The 27,145-nt window shown below is 41.4% G+C and overlaps 1 protein-coding gene across 2 annotated transcripts in view; it reads right to left on the reverse strand.

Annotated features, from left to right (window-relative positions):
* The window catches only part of LOC126263219 (F-box/WD repeat-containing protein 5), a 113,477-nt gene that overhangs the window by 35,118 nt on the left and 51,214 nt on the right, over positions 1-27,145 (reverse strand). For both annotated transcript variants that reach the window (XM_049960289.1, XM_049960290.1), the window contains exon 3: positions 11,783-11,940. In XM_049960289.1, the coding sequence (XP_049816246.1) occupies positions 11,783-11,940 (158 nt within the window). The remainder of the gene's footprint in view (positions 1-11,782; positions 11,941-27,145) is intronic.

The following is a 27,145-nucleotide window of genomic DNA, read 5'->3' on the forward strand; positions in this document are numbered from 1 at the left end:
ATTTCCCTTTTAACTGTGTATCAGTTATTCGTGTCTATCTCGTCATTAATGTCACATCCCATGGATCTGTTCACAATGAGTGTAACACAGTTGAATATGTGTTGATAGATCTAGCGATGACTAACTTTTTATGTTGTGAGTGTTGTGCAGTTCTGTCTACCCATTCTCCATATGGACGGATCTTGTCAGAGAACTGCACATAAACTGACAAAATTACACATTATTCTCTTTACACATTTCAACTGTAGAACGGATAGAACTGCACAACACCAACTTCATAAAAAGTTCATCATCACTAGGTATACCAATGCACATTCAACACTATGGCAGTCATCGTGAACACAGCCATAGGATGTGACATTAATGACAAGATACACACAAATAACTGATACATAGTTAAAAGGGAAAAGGGAGGGCCAACCCTACACATTTAGCAAGGGCATAAGCAAAATCAAACACTAACATTACAATAATGAATATAAAATAGGTGCACAATGGGGCTACAAACAGCGAACATAATGTCGTAATCATCGCCACATGCACATGACAAGAAAATGCAACAAGCACTTTTTATCTAGTAAAGCAGACTTGAAGGAATTACAGAACTTTGCAGCAACACACATCCTTTCACATATTGAAATCAGCATTGACTATAAGATAATTTTATTAATGGAGATCTTACAATAGGCACAAAACAATCCTAATAGCAAGAGATATGAGTAAAAGCAAAATAGTCTGTTTGAATGAACTTAGCAACCTCAAAAAGGATTCAAGACTTACAAACAGATACTACCAGAGGACAATAACTGCTAGAGAGACACAAACATGATGAACAGTTTAGAGAGGTGAAGTGACAGTGCAAGGAACTGCTCCTGCAGACAAAGAGTGACTATTGGGGCAAGTGTGTTCAAGCACAATTGAGCGACAACTTATGGTGCGCATTTATGAACTGATGACTGAGAAGGTAATACAAAATTTGTGCTAGCCACACTTAGGTGAAATGATGGAGTCTTCACACAAGGATGGATAAGTACAGTGGAATTTTTGCTTTGAAAGTTACTTCACAACAACAACCACAACATTGACTGTAGTGCGACCACAGCTGCGCCAATAATATTCCCCGGTAGTTAAATAAAAAACACTATTTCTAACTCAAAAAGTAATGAAAGTAATTTAAAATAAAATAGCCATAGTGATGCTGAGCCATATATTTCTGATGGACAAACAATACAAGCTTCCAGTATAAGGTGCCACGGGATGCAGATACATATAATTCTGGTGGACACACACACAATCCAATCTTCCAGAATATGGAGCCACAAGAAAAGTAAAGTTACTAAGGTTACTAGTTTGTTCACTGTGATGAACAATGCTTGAATTAATCTAGTAGGACTTTTGTCTCTGAAGACAATTGCTTGACAGAAGCACAAAGTCAAAGTTCAACCAGCATGCACTGTCCCTGGAGCCCAGTGTCCCTTGAAGCTGTCAGTAGTGACTGCCGATTGCTCGTTGTGGTACTACTGTGGACCCTCTGTGGTTGATGCTGCAGTTACAAATGCTGGCTCAGTGGCTGGATGGCCACTTGTGTATAGGTTTGGCAGACTGATACTTGCTTGGCATGCTGCAGGTAAGTGACTGGGGGATTTGAAGTAAAACCACAAAAATAGCACCACCTGTGGTGACCCAACTGCCATGGTGGTGATATGGGTGCTACTTGTTCCTATGGAGTATGCTGGAAGCTAACTTATAAAGTGACTAGCAAGTTTTGATCAACCACTGTGCTGGTATTTAATCTGTCCAATGTTGTAAGGCTGGCAGGGGCAACCCACTAGTCGCATCTGCAGTGCAGGTAGATGTAGTTGCAGGATCTAGTACAGACCACTCATATCACACTAGTTTAGGAGTTCTAATACAGACAAAATACACACAGGAGACTGTCACCTGCTCCATCACATTGGAAGAGATGGCACTACCCATAGCAAAATTAAAAGTTAAAGCAGCACCTGGCCCATATGGCATTCACTCTGAAACCCTTAAAACAGTAGCACCACAGATAACCAATTTTTAGCTGAGGTAATAAGTGACACCCTAAGACTGGTAAGAGTACTTGCAGCTTGGATGTTATCATCAAAAAATTAGAAGACAATGACCTGGCCAATCCAAGATCATATAGGCCAATTTGCCTGATCAAAGGTCCATGAGCAGCTTCTGTGTAACAGACAACAGGGCCACAGGTGGCCAATATGGGTTCTATGAAAATAAGCCAATGCCCACAGTGTTCACAAGACTACAGGGACTGCAAGTACCAGTAACTCTTTACAACAGTCTACTAGACTATCATAGTAATAGAGTAGTTGAATGGCAGGTGGATCAAGAGAATTACAAAGGGATGCCTCCACACACACACACACACACACACACACACACACACACACACACACACACACACACGATTGCCGCATACGCTGATGAACTATTACTCAATTCCTCTACTACTCACTGAGTTGTCACCACCACTCCTAAACTATTTTATTCTACCAGAACTTTCCATCATTATATTTATGTTGCCACATGACTCCCTTCTATCCTAAAATGTCATCTATATGTCATCTGTCCTTTATTACTGAATCATATTTCATATCTACTTTTTCCCCCTCTTACTGTATGTCCACATATTTCCCTAAATGTTCCTTCTCACCTTTGTAAGCACTCTCATTACTAGACCTGGCCAGCACTGTCAAGTGGAACTCTTGGGGCACTCTGTAGCACTGCTTGCAACTGCTTTGAATGCAGCATATGCTATCCACCTATGCATCCGACTGCCATATCAGAGTTAAAAATTATCGAAGCAGCAAATTACTGCAGCTTACTTTTAAAATTGATCCATCCCTCCTCTATACATTACTCCATCATCATTTCACATCAGTCATTTATTTCGCAACACACAATAATTGCTTGTATGCGAATGAATATCCCTACTTCACAGAACTGTCCAAGGGCCCACAATACAATTTCCTCTACCATTTTTATCTCACAAACCATTCAAATTGTCCTCCCTAGTTCCCTTTACAGTCATCTACTGCTTTGATTTGTCCATTTCCCATGTCTATTTCACATTTTTACTTAATTTCATTCATTTTTCCTTCTCATCAAATACCACCCAGTTTTACGTGCTATATTTTCAGAGAATTTGCCCATCACTCACTGACAACATTACATTTACATTCTCCGCCTCCTCCTCCTCCTCCCTAGCAACATCCCATACCAAATGGGTCCTCGCTCAGTCTACCCGTATCAGTTCAGGAATGTATTCCTACACCTAGCCAAGGCCCAGTCCCATATCCTGTTCTTTAAATTCTACCTACATCATGGAATCCCACCTATTGGCTAACCACAAAAATTCCCCTATCTGGATGCCACCCCTCCTATCACAATGACATTCAAAATTTCAGATTCCACCAAACCCTAGTCCTAAGTAAGCTGAAACTAGAGAAAGAAATCTCCATGGTACAGCCATTCCTGATCCACCTCTGCTCCCTCTGCAAGATATTGTTACTGTGCAAATCCAGTTTCCACTGTATCCCCCAAACCAAAACAACTGCAAGATTGCCTCAAACACCACCTCCATAGGTTACTGAATTTATTGACATCCTATTACCTACTCAGAGCACCACTGCCCATCAACAGTTATCCCATCCCCAGTGAACCCATCTTCAGCCCCTCAAAGCACCCAGAACATGCTGACCTCCATCTGCCCCATCCCCCAGAAATCTTTCCCAACATTCCACAAAACATACAACCTAAACAAACCCCAAAACTCTGTTAACCATTTCACCGAAGACCTCAATCTTACAGAAGTTTCAGCCTTATCTAAGGCCCACATCCATGTTCACTCAAGTTTGACTTATGAAAGACCTGCTTTTGATACCTACAGTGGAGACACTTTTTTGCTACTAATCCGCCCTGCACACACACCTTACAAATGCTTCCCAAAATTCATAAACCCACCAATCCTGGACACCCCAATGTAGGTGGATGCTAGACTCCAATCACAAATACATCCACCTATGTAGATCATGATCTCCAACGGTCTGTACCCTAGACTCCCATATCAAATATACAAATACTTCCTTTACCATCTCTCAACCACCTGCACCCTACTCAACACTATCGACAGTACATCCCTATACACCAACATCCCTCTTGCCCATAGCCTTGTTGCTGTTTAACACTACTCCTCACAACATCCTTCTGACTCTGAACCTACCACCTCATTCCTTATACACATAACTAACAACATCCTCACACAGAACTACTACTGCTTCGAGGGGAAGATGTGTTGTTGTTGTGGTCTTCAGTCCTGAGACTGGTTTGATGCAGCTCTCCATGCTACCCTATCCTGTGCAAGCTTCTTCATCTCCCAGTACTTACTGCAACCCACATCCTTCTGAATCCACTTAGTGTATTCATATCTTGGTCTCCCTCTACGATTTTTACCCTCCACGCTGCCCTCCAATGCTAAATTTTTGATCCCTTGATGACTCAGAATATGTCATACTAACCGGTCCCTTCTTTTTGTCAAGTTGTGCCACATACTCCTCTTCTCCCCAATTCTATTCAATACTTCATCATTAGTTATGTGATCTACCCATCTAATCTTCAGCATTCTTTTGTAGCAACACATTTCGAAAGCTTCTATTCTCTTCTTGTCCAAACTATTTATCGACCATGTTTCACTTCCATACATGGCTACACTCCATACAAATACTTTCAGAAACAACTTCCTGACAAATCTATACTCAATGTTAACAAATTTCTCTTCTTCAGAAACGCTTTCCTTGCCTTTGCCAGTCTACATTTTTATATCTTCTCTACTTCAACCATCATCAGTTACTTTGCTCCCCAAATAGCAAAGCTGCTTTAAGTGTCTCATTTCCTAATCTAATTCCCTCAGCATCACCCGACTTAATTCGGCTACATTCCATTATCCTCATTTTGCTTTTGTTGATGTTCATCTTATATCCCCCTTTCAAGACACTGTCCATTCCGTTCAACAACTCTTGCAAGTCCTTTGCTGTCTCTGACAGAATTACAATGTCATCGGCGAACCTCAAATTTTTTATTTCTTCTCCATGGATTTTAATACCTACTCCAAATTTTTCTTTTGTTTCCTTTACTGCTCGCTCAATATACAGATTGAATAACACGGGGGAGAGGCTACAACCCTGTCTCACTCCCTTCCCAACCACTGCTTCCCTTTCATGCCCCTCGACTCTTATAACTGCCGTCTGGTTTCTGTACAAATTGTAAATAGCCTTTCGCTCCCTGTATTTTACCCCTGACACCTTTAGAATTTGAAAGAGAGTATTCCAGTCAACATTGTCAAAAGCTTTCTCTAAGTCTACAAATGCTAGAAACATAGGTTTGCCTTTCCTTAATCTTTCTTCTAAGGTAAGTCGTAAGGTTAGTATTGCCTCACGTGTTCCAATATTTCTACGGAATCCAAACTGATCTTCCCCGAGGTCAGCTTCTACTAGTTTTTCCATTCGTCTGTAAAGAATTCGCATTAGTATTTTGCAGCTGTGACTTATTAAACTGATAGTTCTGTAATTTTCACATCTGTCAACACCTGCTTTCTTTGGGATTGGAATTATTATATTCTTCTTGAAGTCTGAGGGTATTTCGCCTGTTTCATACATCTTGCTCACCAGATGGTAGAGTTTTGTCAGGACTGGCTCTTCCAAGGCCATCAGTAGTTCTAATGGAATGTTGTCTACTCCCGGGGCCTTGTTTCGACTCAGGTCTTTCAGTGCTCTGTCAAACTCTTCACGCAGTATCATATCTCCCATTTCATCTACATCCTCTTCCATTTCCATAATATTGTCCTCAAGTACATTGCCCTTGTATAGATCCTCTATATACTCCTTCCACCTTTCTGCCTTCCCTTCCTTGGTTAGGACTGGGTTTCCATCTGAGCTCTTGATATTCATACAAGTGGTTCTCTTTTCTCCAAAGGTCTCTTTAATTTTCCTGTAGGCAGTATCTATCCTACCCCTAGTGAGATAAGCCTCTACATCCTTACATTTGTCCTCTAGCCATCCCTGCTTAGCCATTTTGCACTTCCTGTCGATCTCATTTTTGAGACGTCTGTATTCCTTTTTGCCTGCTTCATTTACTGCATTTTTATATTTTCTCCTTTCATCAGTTAAATTCAATATTTATTCTGTTACCCAAGGAGTTCTACTAGCCCTCATCTTTTTACCTACTTGATCCTCTGCTGCCTTCACAACTTCATCCCTCAGAGCTATCCATTCTTCTTTTACTGTACTTCTTTCCCCCATTCCTGTCAATTGTTCCCTTATGCTCTCCCTGAAACTCTCTACAACCTCTGGTTCTTTCAGTTTATCCAGGTCCCATCTTCTTAAATTCCCACCTTTTTGCAGTTTCTTCAGTTTTAATCTACAGTTCATAACCAATAGATTGTGGTCAGAGTCCACATCTGCCCCTGGAAATGTCTTACAATTTAAAACCTGGTTCCTAAATCTCTGTCTTACCATTATATAATCTATCTGAAACCTGTCAGTATCTCCAGGCTTCTTCCATGTATACAACCTTCTTTTGTGGTTCTTGAACCAAGTGTTAGCTACGATTAAGTTATGCTCTGTGCAAAACTCTACCAGGCGACTTCCTCTTTCATTTCTTAGCCTCAATCCATATTCACCTACTATGTTTCCTTCTCTCCCTTTTCCTACTATCGAATTCCAGTCACCCATGACTATTAAATTTTCGTCACCCTTCACTACCTGAATAATTTCTTTTATTTCATCATACATTTCTTCAATTTCTTCATCATCTGCAGAGCTAGTTGGCAAATAACCTTGTACTACTGTAGTAGGTGCGGGCTTTGTGTCTATCTTGGCCACAATAATGCGTTCACTATGCTGTTTGTAGTAGCTTACCCGCATTCCTATTTTTTTTTATTCATTATTAAACCTACTCCTGCATTACCCCTATTTGATTTTGTGTTTATAACCCTGTATTCACCTGACCAAAAATCTTGTTCCTCCTGCCACCGAACTTCACTAATTCCCACTATATCTAACTTTAACCTATCCATTTCCCTTTTTAAATTTTCTAATCTACCTGCCCGGTTAAGGGATCTGACATTCCACCATCCGATCCGTAGAACGCCAGTTTTCTTTTTCCTGACAACGACGTCCTCTTGAGTAGTCCCCGCCCGGAGATCCGAACGGGGGACTATTTCACCTCCGGAATATTTTACCCAAGAGGACGCCATCATCATTTATCCACACAGTAAAGCTGCATGCCCTCGGGAAAAATTACGGTCATATTTTCCCCTTGCTTTCAGTCGTTTGCACTACCAGCACAGCAAGGCCGTTTTGGTTAGTGTTACAAGGCCAGATCAGTCAATCATCCAGACTGTTGCCCTTGCAACTACTGAAAAGGCTGCTGCCCCTCTTCAGGAACCACACGTTTGTCTGGCCTCTCGACAGATACCCCTCCATTGTGGTTGCACCTACGGTACGGCCATCTGTATCGCTGAGGCACGCAAGCCTCCCCACAAATGGCAAGGTCCATGGTTCATGGGGAAGATATATAAACAAATATAAACAAAGATATATAAACAAATCCACAGCATGGCAATGGACACCCATACAGCACCTTCCTATGCCAACCTGCTTATGTATCATCTAGAGTAAACCTTTTGAGCTTTCCAAAACACCAAAGCTGTTGTCCATTTCAGGTTCACTGATGATATTTTTATGATCTGGACCCACAGTCAAGACATCTTATCCTCATTCCTTCACAGCTATAGCACCTTCCATTCCATTTGCTTCACCTGAGCCCCCTCAGCCCAACATGCCACCTTACTGGATGTTGAACTCAATCTTTCCGGTGACTCAGTTCATACCCCTATCCATATTAAGCCCACTAATCATCAACCGCATTTTGATAGCTGCCACCCTTTCCACAGCAAAAAATCACTTCCACATAGTCTGGCTACCAATAGACAGTGAATCTCTAGAGACAAGACTTCCCTTGCCCAGTGTGTTGAAGGTCTCATTAATGCCTTCTCAGAGAGGTACTATCTTCCAAGCCTAGTCTACCGACAGATTTCCTAATGCACATCCTCACACAGCCCTACTTTCACCACCAATCCCTAAATCCAGCTGTAAAGCAGGAACTACTACTCATCACACCACATCATCCCAGACTGAAAAAGCTCAACTACATCCTTTTCTAGAGCTCTATCATAGTTTCTAGAAATGAGGACCATACTAATCCTTTCCGCCCCATCTAAAGTGGTATTACTCTGCCTATCCAACATTTGCAATATCCTGGTCCATTCCTATCACACACCTAATATCAGCCCCTTGCCATATGGGTCATATCCCTGAGGTAGGTCCGGCTCTTAAACTGTTCAATACAACCATCCAACCCATCCTACTGTAGTCTTATTATATTCCATAAGAGGGACGGCCACTTGTGAAACTAGTCATGTCATACAGCAGCTCTACTGCAATTTCTGTGTAGCATTTTATGTGGGCATGACCACCAAACAGCTGTCCAACTGAATGAATGACCACTGCCATACAGTGGCCACAAACAAAACTGACCACCTGGTGGCAGGACACACTACTGAACATGACTTACTTGATTTCAATAGTTGCTTCACAACCCATGCCATCTGGGCCTTCCCCCAAATACTAGCTTCTCTGAACAACATAGATGAGAGTTGTCCTTGCAATACAGCCTTTGTTCATATGATCCTCCTGGACTCCATCTCTAGTATCTCTCCACCCCACACCCACTTTCATCCTGCTGCAGGATCCTAGCTTCACTAATCTTGTATCCACACCCTATTCCCTGCAGTGTCCTCTCCTTCTGTTCGGATACACCCCCCCCCCCCTCCCGCCCGCCCTCCCATGTCAGTGTAAAAATAATAGGCAATGTGATGAACTGCTACCATGTACGTAAATATCAGAGAATGGCCATATCTCTGTTTTTGCTTGAACATTATCTGTTGGCTCATTCAGCATTCCTATCCAATATTGTTACAGGTGCCATGATATGGTGCCTTTATGCTACTCTGAAGTAAAAGTGTTTGAGTTCATGAAAGATAATGTTATGCATCTAGTGGAACAAAGAGGATTATGAGTAGTATGAACTGGTTTGCAAGAGTAAGTCCATCACAAATACCACTTTTTGCCAGTAACTGAGATGCATTTTTGTTACAATCTAAGAAAAGCACCGAGATGACTGCATCAGGAGCTGCTACTGCAGGATAGAGCCTGCTGATACAATAATAGCAGTAATCCAAAAGCTTAGTTGGGACGTCATCCATCACAACATTTATTATTTTGATTTTATTTACACCCACCACAATCAGTTAGCCAGTGGCCAGCTCTGCTCATTGATGGAAAACCCTCAAACAGAAAGTGTTCTACATGAGACAAGACAACCGAAAGTGATTTCAGGAATGGTTTTGCTATTACTGGACAGTAAGAGAGTAAAATGAATTACCTTTAGACTTCCAATAGATAGAAACCTTTAACATAGAGGCAAAAAATGATTAGAAAAACAAAACAAAGTAAAAAAAGGAAGGAGTGAGCTCTTAATTTTGACTTGTGTTCAAACTAGATGACAAGCAAATATGTCACCAGAAAAGTAACTTCCACAACCTACAGTGTAGTCTGTGCTGAGGGGCAACTAAGTTTATGACCATCTTCAGTTAATAACTGATTTAGTTTGTGACGTGGCCGGCTGGTGGCAATGTTTTATATCAAGACTGACCAAATTTTAAGAAGAAAATTTGATTCAGATATGAGGCATCTTCATTAAAGTAATCCATAATTACTGGCTCTAAAGGATTATACCCACAACTTTGTCATTTAATTATGGTTGGACAGTTCAAGAGTTTGATTTGCAAGCAGAATAAAACTGCCGCTGATGCCATTTCAGACTGGTTACTAGTGTCTAGGAGTATTTTCATGTTGATGGTAAAGATGGGGCATTATTTAGTAACAGTTCAGTATGAAAGACAATGACTGTATGTGACTGTCTCCAGGAAACTAAACTATGCAGGAATACCAGATTTCTGTGAAAACTGATAGACTAACTTTAAATATGATTTTATCCATATTTTTGAAGTTTGTATTGCTGATTCCAATAAGCTACAGAAAAATCAAATTAATTATTAGCATGAGTAATCTATTGAAAAAAGACCTTCTGACATCTTTTGTGGGCCTTTTAAATGCTGTTATTTCTCCTACTGTTCGGTTCTAGGTTCTCCCAACAGACTGAGCTTTTTTTTTTTTTTTTTTTTTTTTTTTAAAAAAAAAAAGAATAAGTATCTTTCCACCATACAGTTTTAATTTCTTCTTTGTGGAATTTTGCTAGTGACTTATGGTATGGTTTGCTGGAGATGATCATGTAGGTTGCTGCTTTTCTTGATTTGCAACTTTCTGTATGGTGATAATAGTCACTGATTCAATCACTTAAGTGGCTATCTTCAAAATCAGCAGTTTCAAATATTCACTGGCACTCCTCATTGACAGCGCATTAGCTCTGCCAACCCGGGGAATCCTGGCTGGGTACAAATAGTTGCTGGTGGATATGAATAGACACACTGAGTCACCTGCCAGAATGCTAATTGGGTGCTGGTGTGGGAGCAATGCCAGCTGTAGAAGTGAAAAACACTTGATCCAGAATTGATGCCAAAATACATCTGCACTTCAGTTCCCTTACATAACATATAATAAATAAAAATGATATGTACTGTAATGGTTCATATATTATTAATTCAAGAACAAAATTTCTCCATCAACTCAATCTTGCAAATAATGCTGCATTAAATTCATAATTAAAACAGTATGCACTACATCGTTTCCACTAGAATTAGAAGAGGAGTGGAACAGAAATAAGTGGTGGGACTGGGGGGGCAGGTGTTAAGTAGAGAACATTTACATGACCGACAGTTTTTTTACGTCTTCATGCTGAAATAACATTCTTAGCTCCTTCGATTCCATCGAAAAACGATAGGAGGAGATTGTAAACATTGTTTCATATATTTTGCTTACTTAGTCTTTAGACCACAGCCTTTGTAATATATTGCAGATTTCTAGTCCTGGCATTAAGAAAAAGTACATTCCCCCAAATGTTAAGCAGTAAATTGGAAATAAAATGGTTTTTGAACTAACTTATTTCATCATAGCATGTAAAACAATAATTACGTAAAAGGGTAAGGCACATAAAGTTCTGTTTTCTGGTCCTAAACAGGCTAGTCCGGCCCCACCAACCATAGTGTCTTCCTTTGCCAATGGCATCACTGGATATGGTGTCAAGGGGATGTTGTCAGGACACTGCTCACCCAGTCATTGTCATGTTTCTTGAGCTTGTCACCACAACTAATTGGTCATGTAGCTCTCCAAATAGCCTCATGAGGCTGAAAGCTCACTGTGCCAGTCCTCCCATCAAGGAAAAATCCCTGACAGTACTGGGAATCGAAACAGGTCCTTCAGATGGCAGTCAGCCGTGCTGACCTCTCAGTTATGGGCGCAGATAATAGTTACATACAGGGCAATGGAGAAACAACAATGAAAGAGACAGAAAACATCTTAAATGTGATCCACAAAAAGCACTTTAAACAAGCATCCTATAAGAACCTCTATGTGTTCAAAGTAAGCACTACGCTGATATAACTGAAATGTTTTCTGCACTACATACTTTACTAGTAAGTGAATGAAAGATAAGTACTTACCAGAACATATCCATCTTTTGAACAAGTTGCAAACAAAGACCCATCATGAGAGAAGCTTACGTGAAGAACTTGATTTGAATGTTCTGTCAGAACTTCTGTCTGAATTAAAGGTGTATGATATGTAAGACGTTTGTACTCCGACAACCATGATGATTTTCCTGTTTAATGTAAGATTGGTATAATTAAAACATCTCCATAGCATATTACTTTTTCTGTGTGTGTGTGTGTGTGTGTGTGTGTGTGTGTGTGTGTGTGTGTGTGTGTGTGTGTGTGTAATCAAAGTGATTCACAACTTGTTTTTCAGTTATCTCCATTAAATGTCACTAACCATGATTATTATTTTAATTTTGTTGTCAGAAGCCCTCCCTCTCTCAATGAGCATGTCATTGTACAGTAGTACTGCCAACAGGCATTTTTAAAGGAAAAACTTACATCTGGCTTTTGGTACTAAGATTCTTTCCAGGGAGGAAAACTGATATGTTCAATAAGGTTGTAAAGGAGAGGTAGCTTGCTCACAGACCATACTGAGTGGAACCTACTTGTAAGGATGATGGGAGACAGAGACAAAGAAGAAAGCCTCAGTTCTCTCATGTATTCAACGTGATCATTTGTGTAAAATGAACTCACAGTTCTGAGTCCAAATATTTTGATAAATTATAGAAGTGTCTAATAAGGCACTATTTTACTATCTTTTTGTACATATGAAATTTTCATATGAACATATGAAATTTTCTACTTGATATCTGTCTACCAGCAACCTGTTACAGATTTGTGCATCACAACATAAAACTATTCTGAACCTAATACTGACAGATGAAAATTATTTTATTTCTAGTAATGTGGTTGTGGATTTCACAGTTGTTCTTAAATTCACTCTTCTTTATTAAGCACAAATACCAATAGGGAGTAAATGTACTGGCGTGTAGGTATTGGAATTCGTAGGTCCCTGAACAGCCTTCTGCAAGATGCTTAAGTATTAGTCACATGCTTCTGTAGAATAAATAGTTATTTTGGTTTTTCCTCCATTACAACAGAAATAATGACTTAGTACAGCATGGAGTGAAATTATGCAACATATACTAGCAATCCCACCTGCAATTCAGCAAAATGAGAGATTTCTATTCACAAAGCAAGAAGAACAGAGAATTTGTGTTAATTTATTCATGTGCTAATGTAAATTCAGTTTAGAAGCTTCACACATGGATTTTCATCTAATGAGTGTCTATTGATCTGTAATTCTAGTTCCTGTAGTCATTTTCATTTGTTTGTAGTTCCACAATATGAGTCTTTAAGATTATGTGTTAAGAAAGTTTCCTGCAAAGCAGCTCACAGTAAGTCATTAATGTAATTCAAGAACAGGAGCAGACAAGTTACTGAACCTTTTGAGGTGCTGTATTTAATGATTCTCAACTGAAAATGAAGTTTTAATTATACAGTAGCTTTCCTTTTTTGAGCCACTGTTTTTTATTGTTAAGACGAGAGGCAACTCACACAGGAGGAATGCCTTTAAGGTCATAAGACTGCTTCCTTAGTACAATTTGATAACCACAATATCCAAGGCATTGGCAAAAATCACAGAAAATGCAAAACGGTTACTTTTTCTTGTTTATCTGTTGTTGAATTGAATTTTTGAGAACATATATTGCTTTCTGAGTAAAGAAGCCTTTACAAAAGCTTTTAAAAGGAAGACAGGAAGGTATGCGATACTTTGTTACACACCAATTTCTCAAAATAATTTTACAATATGGATGAGGGAAATGAGTCTATAATTATGGGTCACTTGCTTACCTCCATTTAACAAAAGGAAGAGGATTATTGGTTCACAGTTACATGTCAGTTCCTTATCTGCACTTTTGTATAAGAATAGATCAAAAACTAGTGCCTCCTGTGTCACAAAAAATTAATAATGAACATAATATAACAGCACAATTAGTACAGATCATAGTCTGATTTGTTATGTATACAACATTACCATTCAACATAGTCACCAAGCATTGGTACACATTTCAGCCATCACTGAGTCCAAGCATTGAAATCTTGTTTGGAAATATTTAGGGTTGGAGCCAGGATTTTAAAGCTGTTTTAACCTCATACAAGTCATTGAATCTGTAGCTACATAGGTTGTCTTTCGTATGTCCAAACAAAAATAAGTCAAACAGGGCCAAATTAGGGCTGTAGGATGCACGAGGCAGCACTGACCAGCTCATTTTTCCAATCACTTGCATTGCGAAAAATGACATAGGTGGGTATGCATTATTGCCTCCTTAAGTTTTCTAAGTGTGGTTACGTTTGTTTTGTTGTTGTTTGTGATCTCTGATGCATCTGTGTCATTGCATTACTTCATCAGAAAGTCCTTGAATGACGCCTGTGACAGATGTTGTGGCCAGGTGCTGCACAGTTTATCTCCAATATCCACTTCTCTGTTTTCAAACTTCTTTGCACATTGCTGATCTCTATCACAACATCCCTAAACACTTTTTCCTTGGAAGTGATTGAAACAGTGGTCACGAATCAAAACTCTGAATTATTTCAAATTGGTTTTGATGCCTGGATTCAATGACAGCCTAACTGTGTACAAATGCACGATGACTATGTTAAATCGTACTGTTGCACAGGTGACAGTTCAGGCTATGATTTGTATAATTCTTCTGGTATAAGTTGAATATTAAAATTTTTTATGACACAGAAGGCATTACTTTTAGATCCAACTTCATATATCACTATTACTATGCATGTTTCAGTTTTTCAGGAACTACAATCTTTACTCATCAACTCATTACAAAGGTAACTTGATGGTGGAACTACCAAGTCAGCACTGGAGTTTAGTACTTTGACTGAGATACCTTCATAGCCAGAAGAGTTACTACTATTTAGCCATCTAATGGTATTTATGATCTTTCTAACCCGTGACTTGGCAAAGCTGTCTGGTGGTGGATCAAGAACTTATTTACAAAAAGATGGTATTACACCACCTCAGTAGCATTTAGAGTCAACTCAAACACTACCATGATGTCCTAAGGTGAAGAAGCCATGGTTAAGTTAGTCACCAGGTGCATTTTAATTCTCAGATAGCTTCATTGATGTACATCTTACATGAACTAAAGGGTTAGACAGAAATGTGCGAAGTATACAATGTTACTTTCCAGTCATCACACTTTCTAAAAGATCACATCTGCATTCAAATCAGCCATCTACATCCATATCTACATCTACATGGTTACTCTGCAATTCACACATAAGTGCCTGGCTGAGGGTTCACTGAACCATTTTCATACTACTTCTCTACCATTCCACTCTCGAATGGCGTGTGGGAAAATGGAACATCTAAATCTTTCCGTTCGAGCTCTGATTTCTCTTATTTTATTGTTATGATAATTTGTCCCTACATAGTTGGGTGTCAACAAAATATTTTCGCATTCGGAAGAGAAAGTTGGTGATTGAAATTTTGTAAATAAATCTTGCCGCAAAGAAAACAGCCTTTGTTTCAGTGACTGCTAACCCAACTCGCGTATCATATCAGTGACAATCTCACCCCTATTGGGTGATAAAATGAAACGAGCTTCCCTTTTTTGCACTTTTTCGATGTCCTCCGTCAATCCTACCTGGTAAGGATCTCGTACCATGCAGCAAAATTCCAGCAAAGGATGAACAAGTGTAACGTAGGCTGTCTCTTTAGTGGGTTTGTCGCACCTTCTAAGTGTTCTGCCAACAAAGCGCAGTCTTTGTTTCGCCTTCCCCACAATATTATCTATGTGGTCTTTCCGATTTAAGTTGCTCATAATTTTAATTCCTGTCTAGATAATTACATACCAGCATGGGAGGTACTGCCAGGGCAGCTGACACATTACATTATGACACAGAGGATGTAAATTATAACAGTGATGAAGATGGATCAGAGCACCTAACAGTACAAAATATATAAGATTCTTACATACTTCTGTGGATAGGTCACTCTCAGCCTCATGCTAAAGTGAAACACAGGGGCTTTACTATCGAATTGCATAGGTCAATATCATTAAGTTCAGCATTTCATAAAATTATGAGTTAATGACTGATGTAATTTTTACTGATACAGCCGATTTGTTCAACCTGCATCTCATCTCATAAAAGAGGATGATGTTCAGCCTGGTTGTTGCTGTTAGCTTGAAAATTTTTTCTTATTCATGTTGCTTTCTACATGAATGCATGTCGCAGCATGATGATTGCTGCTGGTAACGATTGATGCAGCCATGTAGCAGTCCTGAAGGAATGAACTACTCAGTTCTTTATACACCACAGTTTTACTGTATAACAACAGAGGAGACATTGAGACACAGAAAGGCATAAAGAAAAGAAGGCTATACATTTTAGCTTTCAGTCAAAATGCCTTCTTCTCAATTAGAAACCAACACACACACACACACACACACACACACACACACACACACACACACACACACACACACACAAATACTTTCACAAAAGCACAACTCTCATACACACGACCACTGTCACTGGACACTTGTTAATATTGTTGTTATTCCATCCTGGACTTTCCATTGTTTGACAGTTTACTATATCACATTCCCATCTACATCTACATTCATACTCCGCAAGCCACCCAACGGTGTGTGGCGGAGGGCACTTTACGTGCCAGTCATTACCTCCCTTTCCTGTTCCAGTCCCGTATGGTTCGCGGGAAGAACGACTGTCTGAAAGCCTCCGTGCGCGCTCTAATCTCTCTAATTTTACATTCGTGATCTCCTCGGGAGGTATAAGTAGGGGGAAGCAATATACTCGATACCTCATCCAGAAACGCACCCTCTCGAAACCTGGCGAGCAAGCTACACCGTGATGCAGAGCGCCTCTCTTGCAGAGTCTGCCACTTGAGTTTATTAAACATCTCCGTAATGCTATCACGGTTACCAAATAACCCTGTGACGAAACGCGCCGATCTTCTTTGGATCTTCTCTATCTCCTCCGTCAACCCGATCTGGTACGGTTCCCACACTGATGAGCAATACTCAAGTATAGGTCGAACGAGTGTTTTGTAAGCCACCTCCTTTGTTGATGGACTACATTTTCTAAGCACTCTCCCAATGAATCTCAACCTGGTACCCGCCTTACCAACAATTAATTTTATATGATCATTCCACTTCAAATCGTTCCGCACGCATACTCCCAGATATTTTACAGAAGTAACTGCTACCAGTGTTTGTTCCGCTATCATATAATCATACAATAAAGGATCCTTCTTTCTATGTATTCGCAATACATTACATTTGTCTATGTTAAGGGACAGTTGCCACTCCCTGCACCAAGTGCCTATCCGCTGCAGATCTTCCTGCATTTCACTACAATTTTCTAATGCTGCAACTTCTCTGTATACTACAGCATCATCCGCGAAAAGCCGCATGGAACTTCCGACACTATCTACTAGGTCATTTATATATATTGTGAAAAGTAATGGTCCCATAACACTCCCCTGTGGCACGCCAGAGGTTACTTTAACGTCTGTAGACGTCTCTCCATTGATAACAACATGCTGTGTTCTGTTTGCTAAAAACTCTCCAATCCAGCCACACAGCTGGTCTGATATTCCGTAGGCTCTTACTTTGTTTATCAGGCGACAGTGCGGAACTGTATCGAACGCCTTCCAGAAGTCAAGAAAAATAGCATCTACCTGGGAGCCTGTATCTAATATTTTCTGGGTCTCATGAACAAATAACCCGAGTTGGGTCTCACACGATCGCTGTTTCCGGAATCCATGTTGATTCCTACATAGTAGATTCTGGGTTTCCAAAAACGACATGATACTCGAGCAAAAAACATGTTCTAAAATTCTACAACAGATCGACGTCAGAGATATAGGTCTATAGTTTTGCGCATCTGCTCGACGACCCTTCTTGAAGACTGGGACTACCTGTGCTCTTTTCCAATCATTTGGAACCCTCCGTTCCTCTAGAGACTTGCGGTACACGGCTGTTAGAAGGGGGGCAAGTTCTTTCGCGTACTCTGTGTAGAATCGAATTGGTATCCCGTCAGGTCCAGTGGACTTTCCTCTGTTGAGTGATTCCAGTTGCTTTTCTATTCCTTGGACACTTATTTCGATGTCAGCCATTTTTTCGTTTGTGCAAGGATTTAGAGAAGGAACTGCAGTGCGGTCTTCCTCTGTGAAACAGCTTTGGAAAAAAGTGTTTAGTATTTCAGCTTTATGCGTGTCATCCTCTGTTTCAATGCCATCATCATCCCGGAGTGTCTGGATATGCTGTTTCGAGCCACTTACTGATTTAACTTAAGACCAGAACTTCCTAGGATTTTCTGTCAAGTCGGTACATAGAATTTTACTTTCGAATTCACTGAACGCTTCTCGCATAGCCCTCCTTACGCTAACTTTGACATCGATTAGCTTCTGTTTGTCTGAGAGGTTTTGGCTGCGTTTAAACTTGGAGTGAAGCTCTCTTTGCTTTCGCAGTAGTTTCCTAACTTTGTTGTTGTACCACGGTGGGTTTTTCCCGTCCATCACAGTTTTACTCGGCACGTACCTGTCTAAAACGCATTTTACGATTGCCTTGAACTTTTTCCATAAACACTCAACATTGTCAGTGTCGGAACAGAAATTTTCGTTTTGATCTGTTAGGTAGTCTGAAATCTGCCTTCTATTACTCTTGCTAAACAGATAAACCTTCCTCCCTTTTTTTATATTCGTATTAACTTCCATATTCAGGGATGCTGCAACGGCCATATGATCACTGATTCCCTGTTCTGCACTTACAGAGTCGAAAAGTTCGGGTCTGTTTGTTATCAGTAGGTCCAAGATGTTATCTCCACGAGTCGGTTCTCTGTTTAATTGCTCGAGGTAATTTTCGGATAGTGCACTCAGTATAATGTCACTCGATGCTCTGTCCCTACCACCCGTCCTAAACATCTGAGTGTCCCAGTCTATATCTGGTAAATTGAAATCTCCACCTAAGACTATAACATGCTGAGAAAATTTATGTGAAATGTATTCCAAATTTTCTCTCAGTTGTTCTGCCACTAACGCTGCCGAGTCGGGAGGTCGGTAAAAGGAGCCAATTATTAACCCAGCTCGGTTGTTGAGTGTAACCTCCACCCATAATAATTCACAGGAACTATCCACTTCTACTTCACTACAGGATAAACTACTACTAACAGCGACGAACACTCCACCACCGGTTGCATGCAATCTATCCTTCCTAAACACCGTCTGTACCTTTGTAAAAATTTCGGCAGAATTTATCTCTGGCTTAAGCCAGCTTTCTGTACCTATAACGATTTCAGCTTCGGTGCTTTCTATCAGCGCTTGAAGTTCCGGTATTTTACCAACGCAGCTTCGACAGTTGACAATTACAATACCAATTGCTGCTTGGTCCCCGCACGTCCTGACTTTGCCCCGCACCCGTTGAGGCTGTTGCCCTTTCTGTACTTGCCCAAGGCCATCTAACCTAAAAAACCGCCCAGCCCACGCTACGCAACCCCTGCTACCCGTGTAGCCGCTTGTTGCGTGTAGTGGACTCCTGACCTATCCAGCGGAACCCGAAACCCCACCACCCTATGGCGCAAGTCGAGGAATCTGCAGCCCACATGGTCGCAGAACCGTCTCAGCCTCTGATTCAGACCCTCCACTCGGCTCTGTACCAAAGGTCCGCAGTCAGTCCTGTCGACGATGCTGCAGATGGTGAGCTCTGCTTTCATCCCGCTAGCGAGACTGGCAGTCTTCACCAAATCAGATAGCCGCCGGAAGCCAGAGAGGATTTCCTCCGATCCATAGCAACACACATCATTGGTGCCGACATGAGCGACCACCTGCAGATGGGTGCACCCTGTACCCTTCATGGCATCCGGAAGGACCCTTTCCACATCTGGAATGACTCCCCCCGGTATGCACACGGAGTGCACATTGGTTTTCTTCCCCTCTCTTGCTGCCATTTCCCTAAGGGGCCCCATTACGCGCCTGACGTTGGAGCTCCCAACTACCAGTAAGCCCAACCTCTGCGACCGCCCGGATCTTGCAGACTGAGGGGCAACCTCTGGAACAGGACAAGCAGCCATGTCAGGCCGAAGATCAGTATCAGCCTGAGACAGAGCCTGAAACCGGTTCGTCAGACAAACTGGAGAGGCCTTCCGTTCAGCCCTCTGGAATGTCTTTCGCCCCCTGCCACACCTTGAGACGACCTCCCACTCTACCACAGGTGAGGGATCAGCCTCAATGCGGGCAGTATCCCGGGCAACCACAGTCTTAGTCCGATCGGGGGATGCGTGGGACGAGCTGGCCGTCCCCGACAAACCCCCATCCGGACCCCCACAGTGATGCCCATTGGCAACAGCCTCAAGCTGTGTGACCGAAGCCAACACTGCCTGAAGCTGGGAGCAAAGGGATGCCAACTCAGCCTGCATCCGAACACAGCAGTTGCAGTCCCTATCCATGCTAAAAACTGTTTTGCAAAGAACGTCTGAACTAATCTACAGAGAGCGCAAACAAATCGACAAAATTTAAACGGTTATTAAAATACAAGATTGCCTAGTAAATGCAGTAATGCTGCTACTTGCGCACTGCTGACACACTGCTCGGCAGCGGAAGGAGACTACGCGATTTTACACTATTCAGGTACTAAAACGCGATGCTACAACTCTCAAATACTATAATACGCCCGAAATTTATGTATCAAACAATGCAAGTACCAAAAACATGCAAAGAAATTAAGAATTAAACTATGTAAGAAATGAGTGAGCTAGGAGTATACGACTTGTTGCTGCGGCTGCTTATCCAACGGCGGCCATCCCAGTCATTATCTACTATAGATTTAGTTTTTCATTCATTGTCTCCAATTAAATCATTAAGGTATTGCAGCCAGTATCAACTGCTGTATGACATAGACTTTACTTTTCAGTGTTACACATCTTGTTTGTGCTACAAAGTGAACTTTGTTTCGTTTCATTTACTTACAAGACTTTATAAGCAAACAGGTGATTTTTTAACTATATTTATCCGGTTTGTAATAAAAAGTTGTTACTGCAGTAATCACTAATTTTTATATAGTGGCTACAATTAAACACTTGGGAGGCTTCGTCAAAGTGCCTTCATCCCTCACAAAAATGCATCATGACGTATGCTCATGCCATCTGTTATTACACCAATTTAACATTTTTAAATTTATCCCCTTTGCTCAACATCACTGAGACTGTCCTCTTGGAATTTGTGACGCCCTCATGTATCCAGAAAGGTTACTGATAAGTTTTGTTTATGTTTCTGTGTTGGTGTACGTTGGCACAAGCACACCATATGGCACAGAGGTTATGAGAGTATTGATAGAGGCTAAAGACATGACTTGCTGGAAACATGCCGCCAACGCCCTCTCAGCTGCCAGTATTTAGGATCGCTGCCGCAGACCGGAGGGCTGGTTTAGCCAGTTAGTTCAAGCCTGTTAGTTTCAGTCTGTATGCTGTGGAGTTCCAGCAGGTCACTGAGACAGAGCTGCAAACTTGCCTCTAGCACAGAGACAGGCAGCACATAGCAATCTTATAGTGAATGTACTGGACTTCTACTTCAACAGCATTGAGGCTACGTAGGCTACACAGAAGAGAGCTTGTACCACAACACATGGAAACTTAAGTTAATTAGCTCTTTCTTTATTAATAAAGAGCCCGGTTATTAATTGTGTACTGTTTGTGTAATAGAACAAGGATACCAGTCACCAACCAACATCCTCTCCATGGTACAGCTCTACAGAGACAAGATGACATAAAAGTGGCTAAAGAGAATACAACAGTTTCCCTGTTTCCCTTTTCCCAATGAGTAACTATTAGTTGGTCACAAAACAAGATATAATATACTCTGCACGGTGTAACCTTTTTACTAGTTCAGCAAGGTGGCTATTGTGTATAAACTAATCATAATTCAACTCCTTGTGTGCCATGCATCCCATGCCATTTGTTATGGCAGATTGTAACAACTGGTTCGTCAACATCATGACTGGGATGGCTGAGTGCCCACGATCACAATTTTCTTATTTGGAATCCTAACAGACTCTTGATCTTCCAGACTCTCATAACTATAGTCTTGTCACCGTGCACTGAATGCCAGAATTATAACCAAATCGTGCCCTCCTCCACCCAACCTTTAATTACAAGCAAAATAGTCAGAATGAAATATTATACAGTTCTGTTTTACATAAAGGCTCTCAAAGTATCAGTAGTAGAGAGATGTTCTCTGCTCCAAATTTCACTTTTTGAAGGAAAAAACATGTCCCAAAAAGCACAGTTGCAGCAGCAACAACAGAAACATCATGACAACACACAATAACAGTCATCACAAAACAGATATCACCTCTGAACAGCATCCTGAACTAGTAACAGTGAAACAAATTGATCCAAACAAGAACAAGACAAGATTTACATGTACCAAAATAAGTCAAAATAAAATTTTCAATTGTTTAGTAAAATTGGTCAATAGTGTCAAAAAAATCAAAGTGAGATGTGGAAAGAACACATTTTAAATTACAATTAATACATAGTTTAAAGAACAGTGAAAAAGTGATTTAAATAGAATACCAATATCCACAGTTGATAATTGGTATTTATTGCTGCATTTTAAAATAGGAGCTGCCAGTCATCACCAACATAATGGAAAGAAATTGTGACTTAGACTGTTACTATTTGTTATCATATAAAGTAAAAATCACTGAAGTTCCAATATGTCGCCAAAGTTTCTTAACAAATTATTTAGATATAGGAATAGGTATAAGTCAGAAGCCACCACATCTGGTGAATACAATGGATGTTTCGACAGTTTGTAACTCAAATCCCTCAGTTTTCTAATGTTCAAAACAGCTTTGTAAGAATGGGCATTCAACACAGGCTTTCTTCATACAGTTTTGCATCTGGTTGACCAAGAAGACTTTTGTAGTTTTAGGCAGTTTTTCCCATTTCACGACAATCATAAAAAGATTTTCAAAAGAAAAGAATTCATTTTGCATCCATATAAATAACTGGTCATAGCTTTCCCAGTTGATGAGATTAAGTTTGTCTTTTTTGTGATGGCCATTAGTTTACACACACTTCTTTGGTTGCTGTTTCATTTCTGGTAAGAATGGTGAACTCATGTCTCACCCACAACAAAAAATACATACACAAAATGAGTTAAATTCTTTTTAACCTGTACAATGAGAAACAAATCTAAATGGTTATTTATTGTTAACTACTGTTAGCCTTTTGATGTACTGGTACATATTACTAGAACTACTCCACTGAAAACTAAACAATGGCACATTTTATAAAACAAGCCAAAATCAACCAGGGACACAATCAGAAAACTATATTGCTCGAACAGTCCACTGGTATACTGCCGGGCCACAGTGTCCAACGGGCACAATATTTCAGCGATCAGACACGTCGCAATCGTCAGGTGCATGGCATCGGTGTAATTGCCTCATCCGCCCTGGTCGCCCATTGGTTTTCCTCGCTGAGACTCAATGCTGGTTCCCAAGCCTTGTTAAGGTTATAGCCGCAATCTCGGTTGATAAGTCCATCCCTGGTACGAATTTCGATAGCCTCTCTAACGATGCTGTTCCAGTATTTATATGTCTGTGCCAAGACCCTGGTATGTTGGTAGTCCATTTCATGATTTTCGGACAAACAGTGCTCTGCGACCGCCGACTTGTTGGGGTACCTAAGTCGAGTGTGCCTCTGGTGTTCTCGGCAATGATCTTCAAGGGTGCGCACTGTCTGTCCAATATAAGTCTTCCCACACTAATACGGAATCTGGTACGTGCCGGCCTTCTGCAAACTGAGATCATCATTGACACTTCCAAATAATGCTCGTGTTTTATTGGGTGGGCAAAAGACAGTTCCCACTCGGTGTTTCCTCAATATTCGTCCTATTTTCCCAATAGTGTGCCAGTATACGGTATATAGGCAGTGGCTATCTCTTCCTCCACGACTTCTTCCGTCTCCACGCGCTGTACTGTAGAGGTGGGGCGGAGAGTGCATCTGATCTTCCATTCAGAGGACCCGTTTTTCTGGAATAAAATTTTGATGTGCTCCAGCTCATGGGGCAGACTCTCTGTATCAGAGTGTTTTTAGCACCCCATTCCTCTGCAAAGGATGGTAGCAGCTATCTGCAAGCAAATACAGGTCGGTGTGCATTTTCTTCCTGTATACCACATGGACCAGTGTGCCATCCACTCTTCTTTTGGCCATGATGTCCAGGAATGGTAATCTTCCTTTTGCTTCAGTCTCGATAGTGAATTTGATGTTTGGACGTATGGAGTCCAGGTGTGTAAGGAAGTCTACGAGCTTGTTCCTTCCATGGGGCCAGATCACAAATGTGTCATCCACGTAATGTAGAAAACAAGTAGGTTTCCATTTGGATGACACCAAAGCTTCCTCCTCGAAGTACTCCATATATAAATTAGTGACCATAGGCGAGAGTTGCTCCCCATTGTGACTCCTTCTGTTTGTTCATAGTATTCTCCATTATAGAGAAAATATGTGGATGTCAAAACATGCCTGACAAGTTCGGTCGTCTTCTCATCAAATTTCTGTGCAATAAGCTCAACTGACTCTTGAAGAGGCACCCTGGTGAATAATGAAACAACGTCAAAACTCACCAGAATATCTGAGTCTTTCAGCTTGAAGATGTCGAGACGTATCATGAAATCCACAGAATTACAAATGTGACGAGGGCATTTACCCACATAAAGGATTAGTAATTCTGCCAGGTATTTGGCCAGCAAACATGTAGGTGCCCTAATATACTGACAATTGGGTGTAATGGCACCCCTTCTTTGTGGACTTCAGGGAGTCCATAAAGTCATGGTTGTACAGGTCCTTGAGGTGTCAATTTTTTGGTGACACCCTCTGGTATATCCTCATCCTTGAAAAGAGCCCTAGTCTTGTTCTCCACCTTCTTTGTGGCGTCAGCGTTGATCTTCCTGTAAGATTCCTCATGTAGCAGGCTCTGCATCTTCTCAATGTGGTCCTTATGGGAAAGAACAACCATAGTATTGCCTTTGTTAGCCAGTATGACAACAATCTCAGGGCTCTGTCTCAGGTCTCGAATGGCTGCTCTCTCCCTGCTGGTAATATTCGGCTTGATTGGTTTAGTTCTTGTCAGAGCACGGCAGGTTTCCTGGCATACTTCTTTAGCTGCTTCAGGTGGTAGTTGCGCAGCAACCAGTTCAACTGCACTGACAATGCCTGCTACTGGAGTGAACCTAGGTGTGGGGGCAAAATTAAATCCCTTCTCCAGAACAGAAACTGCATCCCCAGTCAGCTCAATGTCCGTGAGAGTGATGACCATCTTGCATGGGGCCTCCAGCGATGGTTTGTCAGAAAGACGAGAGAATTTAGATATCTGACATCCCGGAGTCAGCCAGAGATATGGTAATTGATGGAGAAGACAGTTCCTACAACTGTATAAATAACTAACGTACCCACAGTTTTCAGTACTGCATTGTAGAAACTGTAGAAAACCTAAATACAAATGGCAAGTTCAAACACTAATTCCATTATGAATCAGTCCATATGCTACAGCATAACACAATTCAATCAAATAAGTAACAGTCTTGTGGAAAGTCCAAGATGGAATAACAACAATTTTATGACAAAGGTAGATTGCTACTCAAGAGGCGGTGCTGAGCCATGGACAGGCACAATGAAAACACTGCTGAGCATGTAAGCTTTTGGCCAAAAGGGATTCTTCAGAAATAGGAAACCACACACAAACTCACACAAGCACAGCCCCCCCCCCCTGCCCAGATGCCTCACACACTCTCACCCTCCCCCCCCCCCCACTCTCTCTCGCTCGCTCTCTCTCTCTCTCTCTCTCTCTCTCTCTCTCTCTCTCACACACACACACACACACACACACACACAAACCGGAGAGAGTGGCAGTGTGTGTGTGTGTGTGTGTGTGTGTGTGTGTGTGTGTGTGTGGGTGTGTGTGTGTGTGTGTGTGTGTGTGTGTGTGTGTGTTCTCTTTTTCAAGAAAGCCTTTTGGCCAAATGCTTAAATGTTCAGCAGTCTGTTCATTGTGCTTGTCTGTGACTCCACACCGCTTCTATGCAATGAGTAGTGATCTATCTTTTTCATAATATTGTTGTTAACAATCTTACGGCAGAAGAGATTTGATCTTCTCTATTTCAGAGCCCTTTTTTTACAGTTAAGGGCTCCTAAGATTCACATTTAACAGAGGAGAACACACCATACAGAGTATATTCACCTGTGCACTAGCTGAAACAGTAATCTTAAGCTTATGGTAATATACTCCAAAGAAGATGATCAACTGAAAAGGTTCTATAGTTCAGTGTTATGTAAATGATGAGGTAATTAAGAACACAGCAGATGCACTGGTAGCTTTAAGGTAGAGAAGCATGTCTGCCATGTTCTTTTCCTCACAGAAGCCTCAGTACACCTAAATCTGAATAACTGGATGAGGATCTGAAACCTGCTTCTTTCAAATGTGAAATGAGAGTCTACTGCAGGGATGCACACACTGCAGCCTGCAGGCGGGAAGCAGTTCACCACTGATCCATTTTTTTTTCCCTCGAGAACGCGATCGGCCGAGCGCGTGTCATCTGCTAAAATGGATGATATATCAGGCGACAGCTGTAGACGGGCGCGTAACGGAGTAAAATAGGGGCACTCAATTAAAAGGTGTCTTGCCGTCCACAGCCGAGAGCAGTGGGGACAGAATGGGAGAGGATAGCCGCTTAAAAGATGTCGATGGCTAAAAAGACAGTGCCCTATCCGGAGTCTAGTTAAAATTACCTCCTATTCGGGATGAAGAGGTCCAAGTACAGGGAAGAGCTTTCACGTCCTGCAATTTATTATGGGGAAGTGTCGACCAATGTGCGTGCCATAAAAGAACAACATGACGACATAAAACATTCCGTAGATCGGCGAAGGGAATCGATCGAATAGCTGGCCGAAGAAGAGAGACTGCAGCCTTGGCTGCTATATCGGCCGCCTCATTTCCACAGATACCAACGTGTACTGGGAGCCAGAGGAACGCCACCGAGACGCCCCCTGAGTGGAGCAAGCGCAGGCAGTCCTGAATCCGGTGGACCAGAGGGTGGACAGGGTAGAGAGCTTTGAGACTGAGGAGAGAGCTGAGAGAATTTGAACAGATAACATACTGTATCTGCTGATGGCAGCGGATGTATTGGACAGCCTGGAGAACAGCGTAAAGCTCCGCAGTATAAACCGAACACTGGTCAGGAAGCCGAAATCGATTCGGGGTGTCGCCAACAATATAGGCACTCCTTACACCTAACGATGTTTTCAAGCCATCACTGTAAATAAATGTGGCTTCCTTCATTTGTGCACATAGAGCAGCAAATGCCCGACGATAAACAAGTGAAG

The sequence above is a fragment of the Schistocerca nitens genome, chromosome 6, assembly GCF_023898315.1.
Source record: "Schistocerca nitens isolate TAMUIC-IGC-003100 chromosome 6, iqSchNite1.1, whole genome shotgun sequence".
NCBI classification, from domain to species: domain Eukaryota; kingdom Metazoa; phylum Arthropoda; class Insecta; order Orthoptera; family Acrididae; genus Schistocerca; species Schistocerca nitens.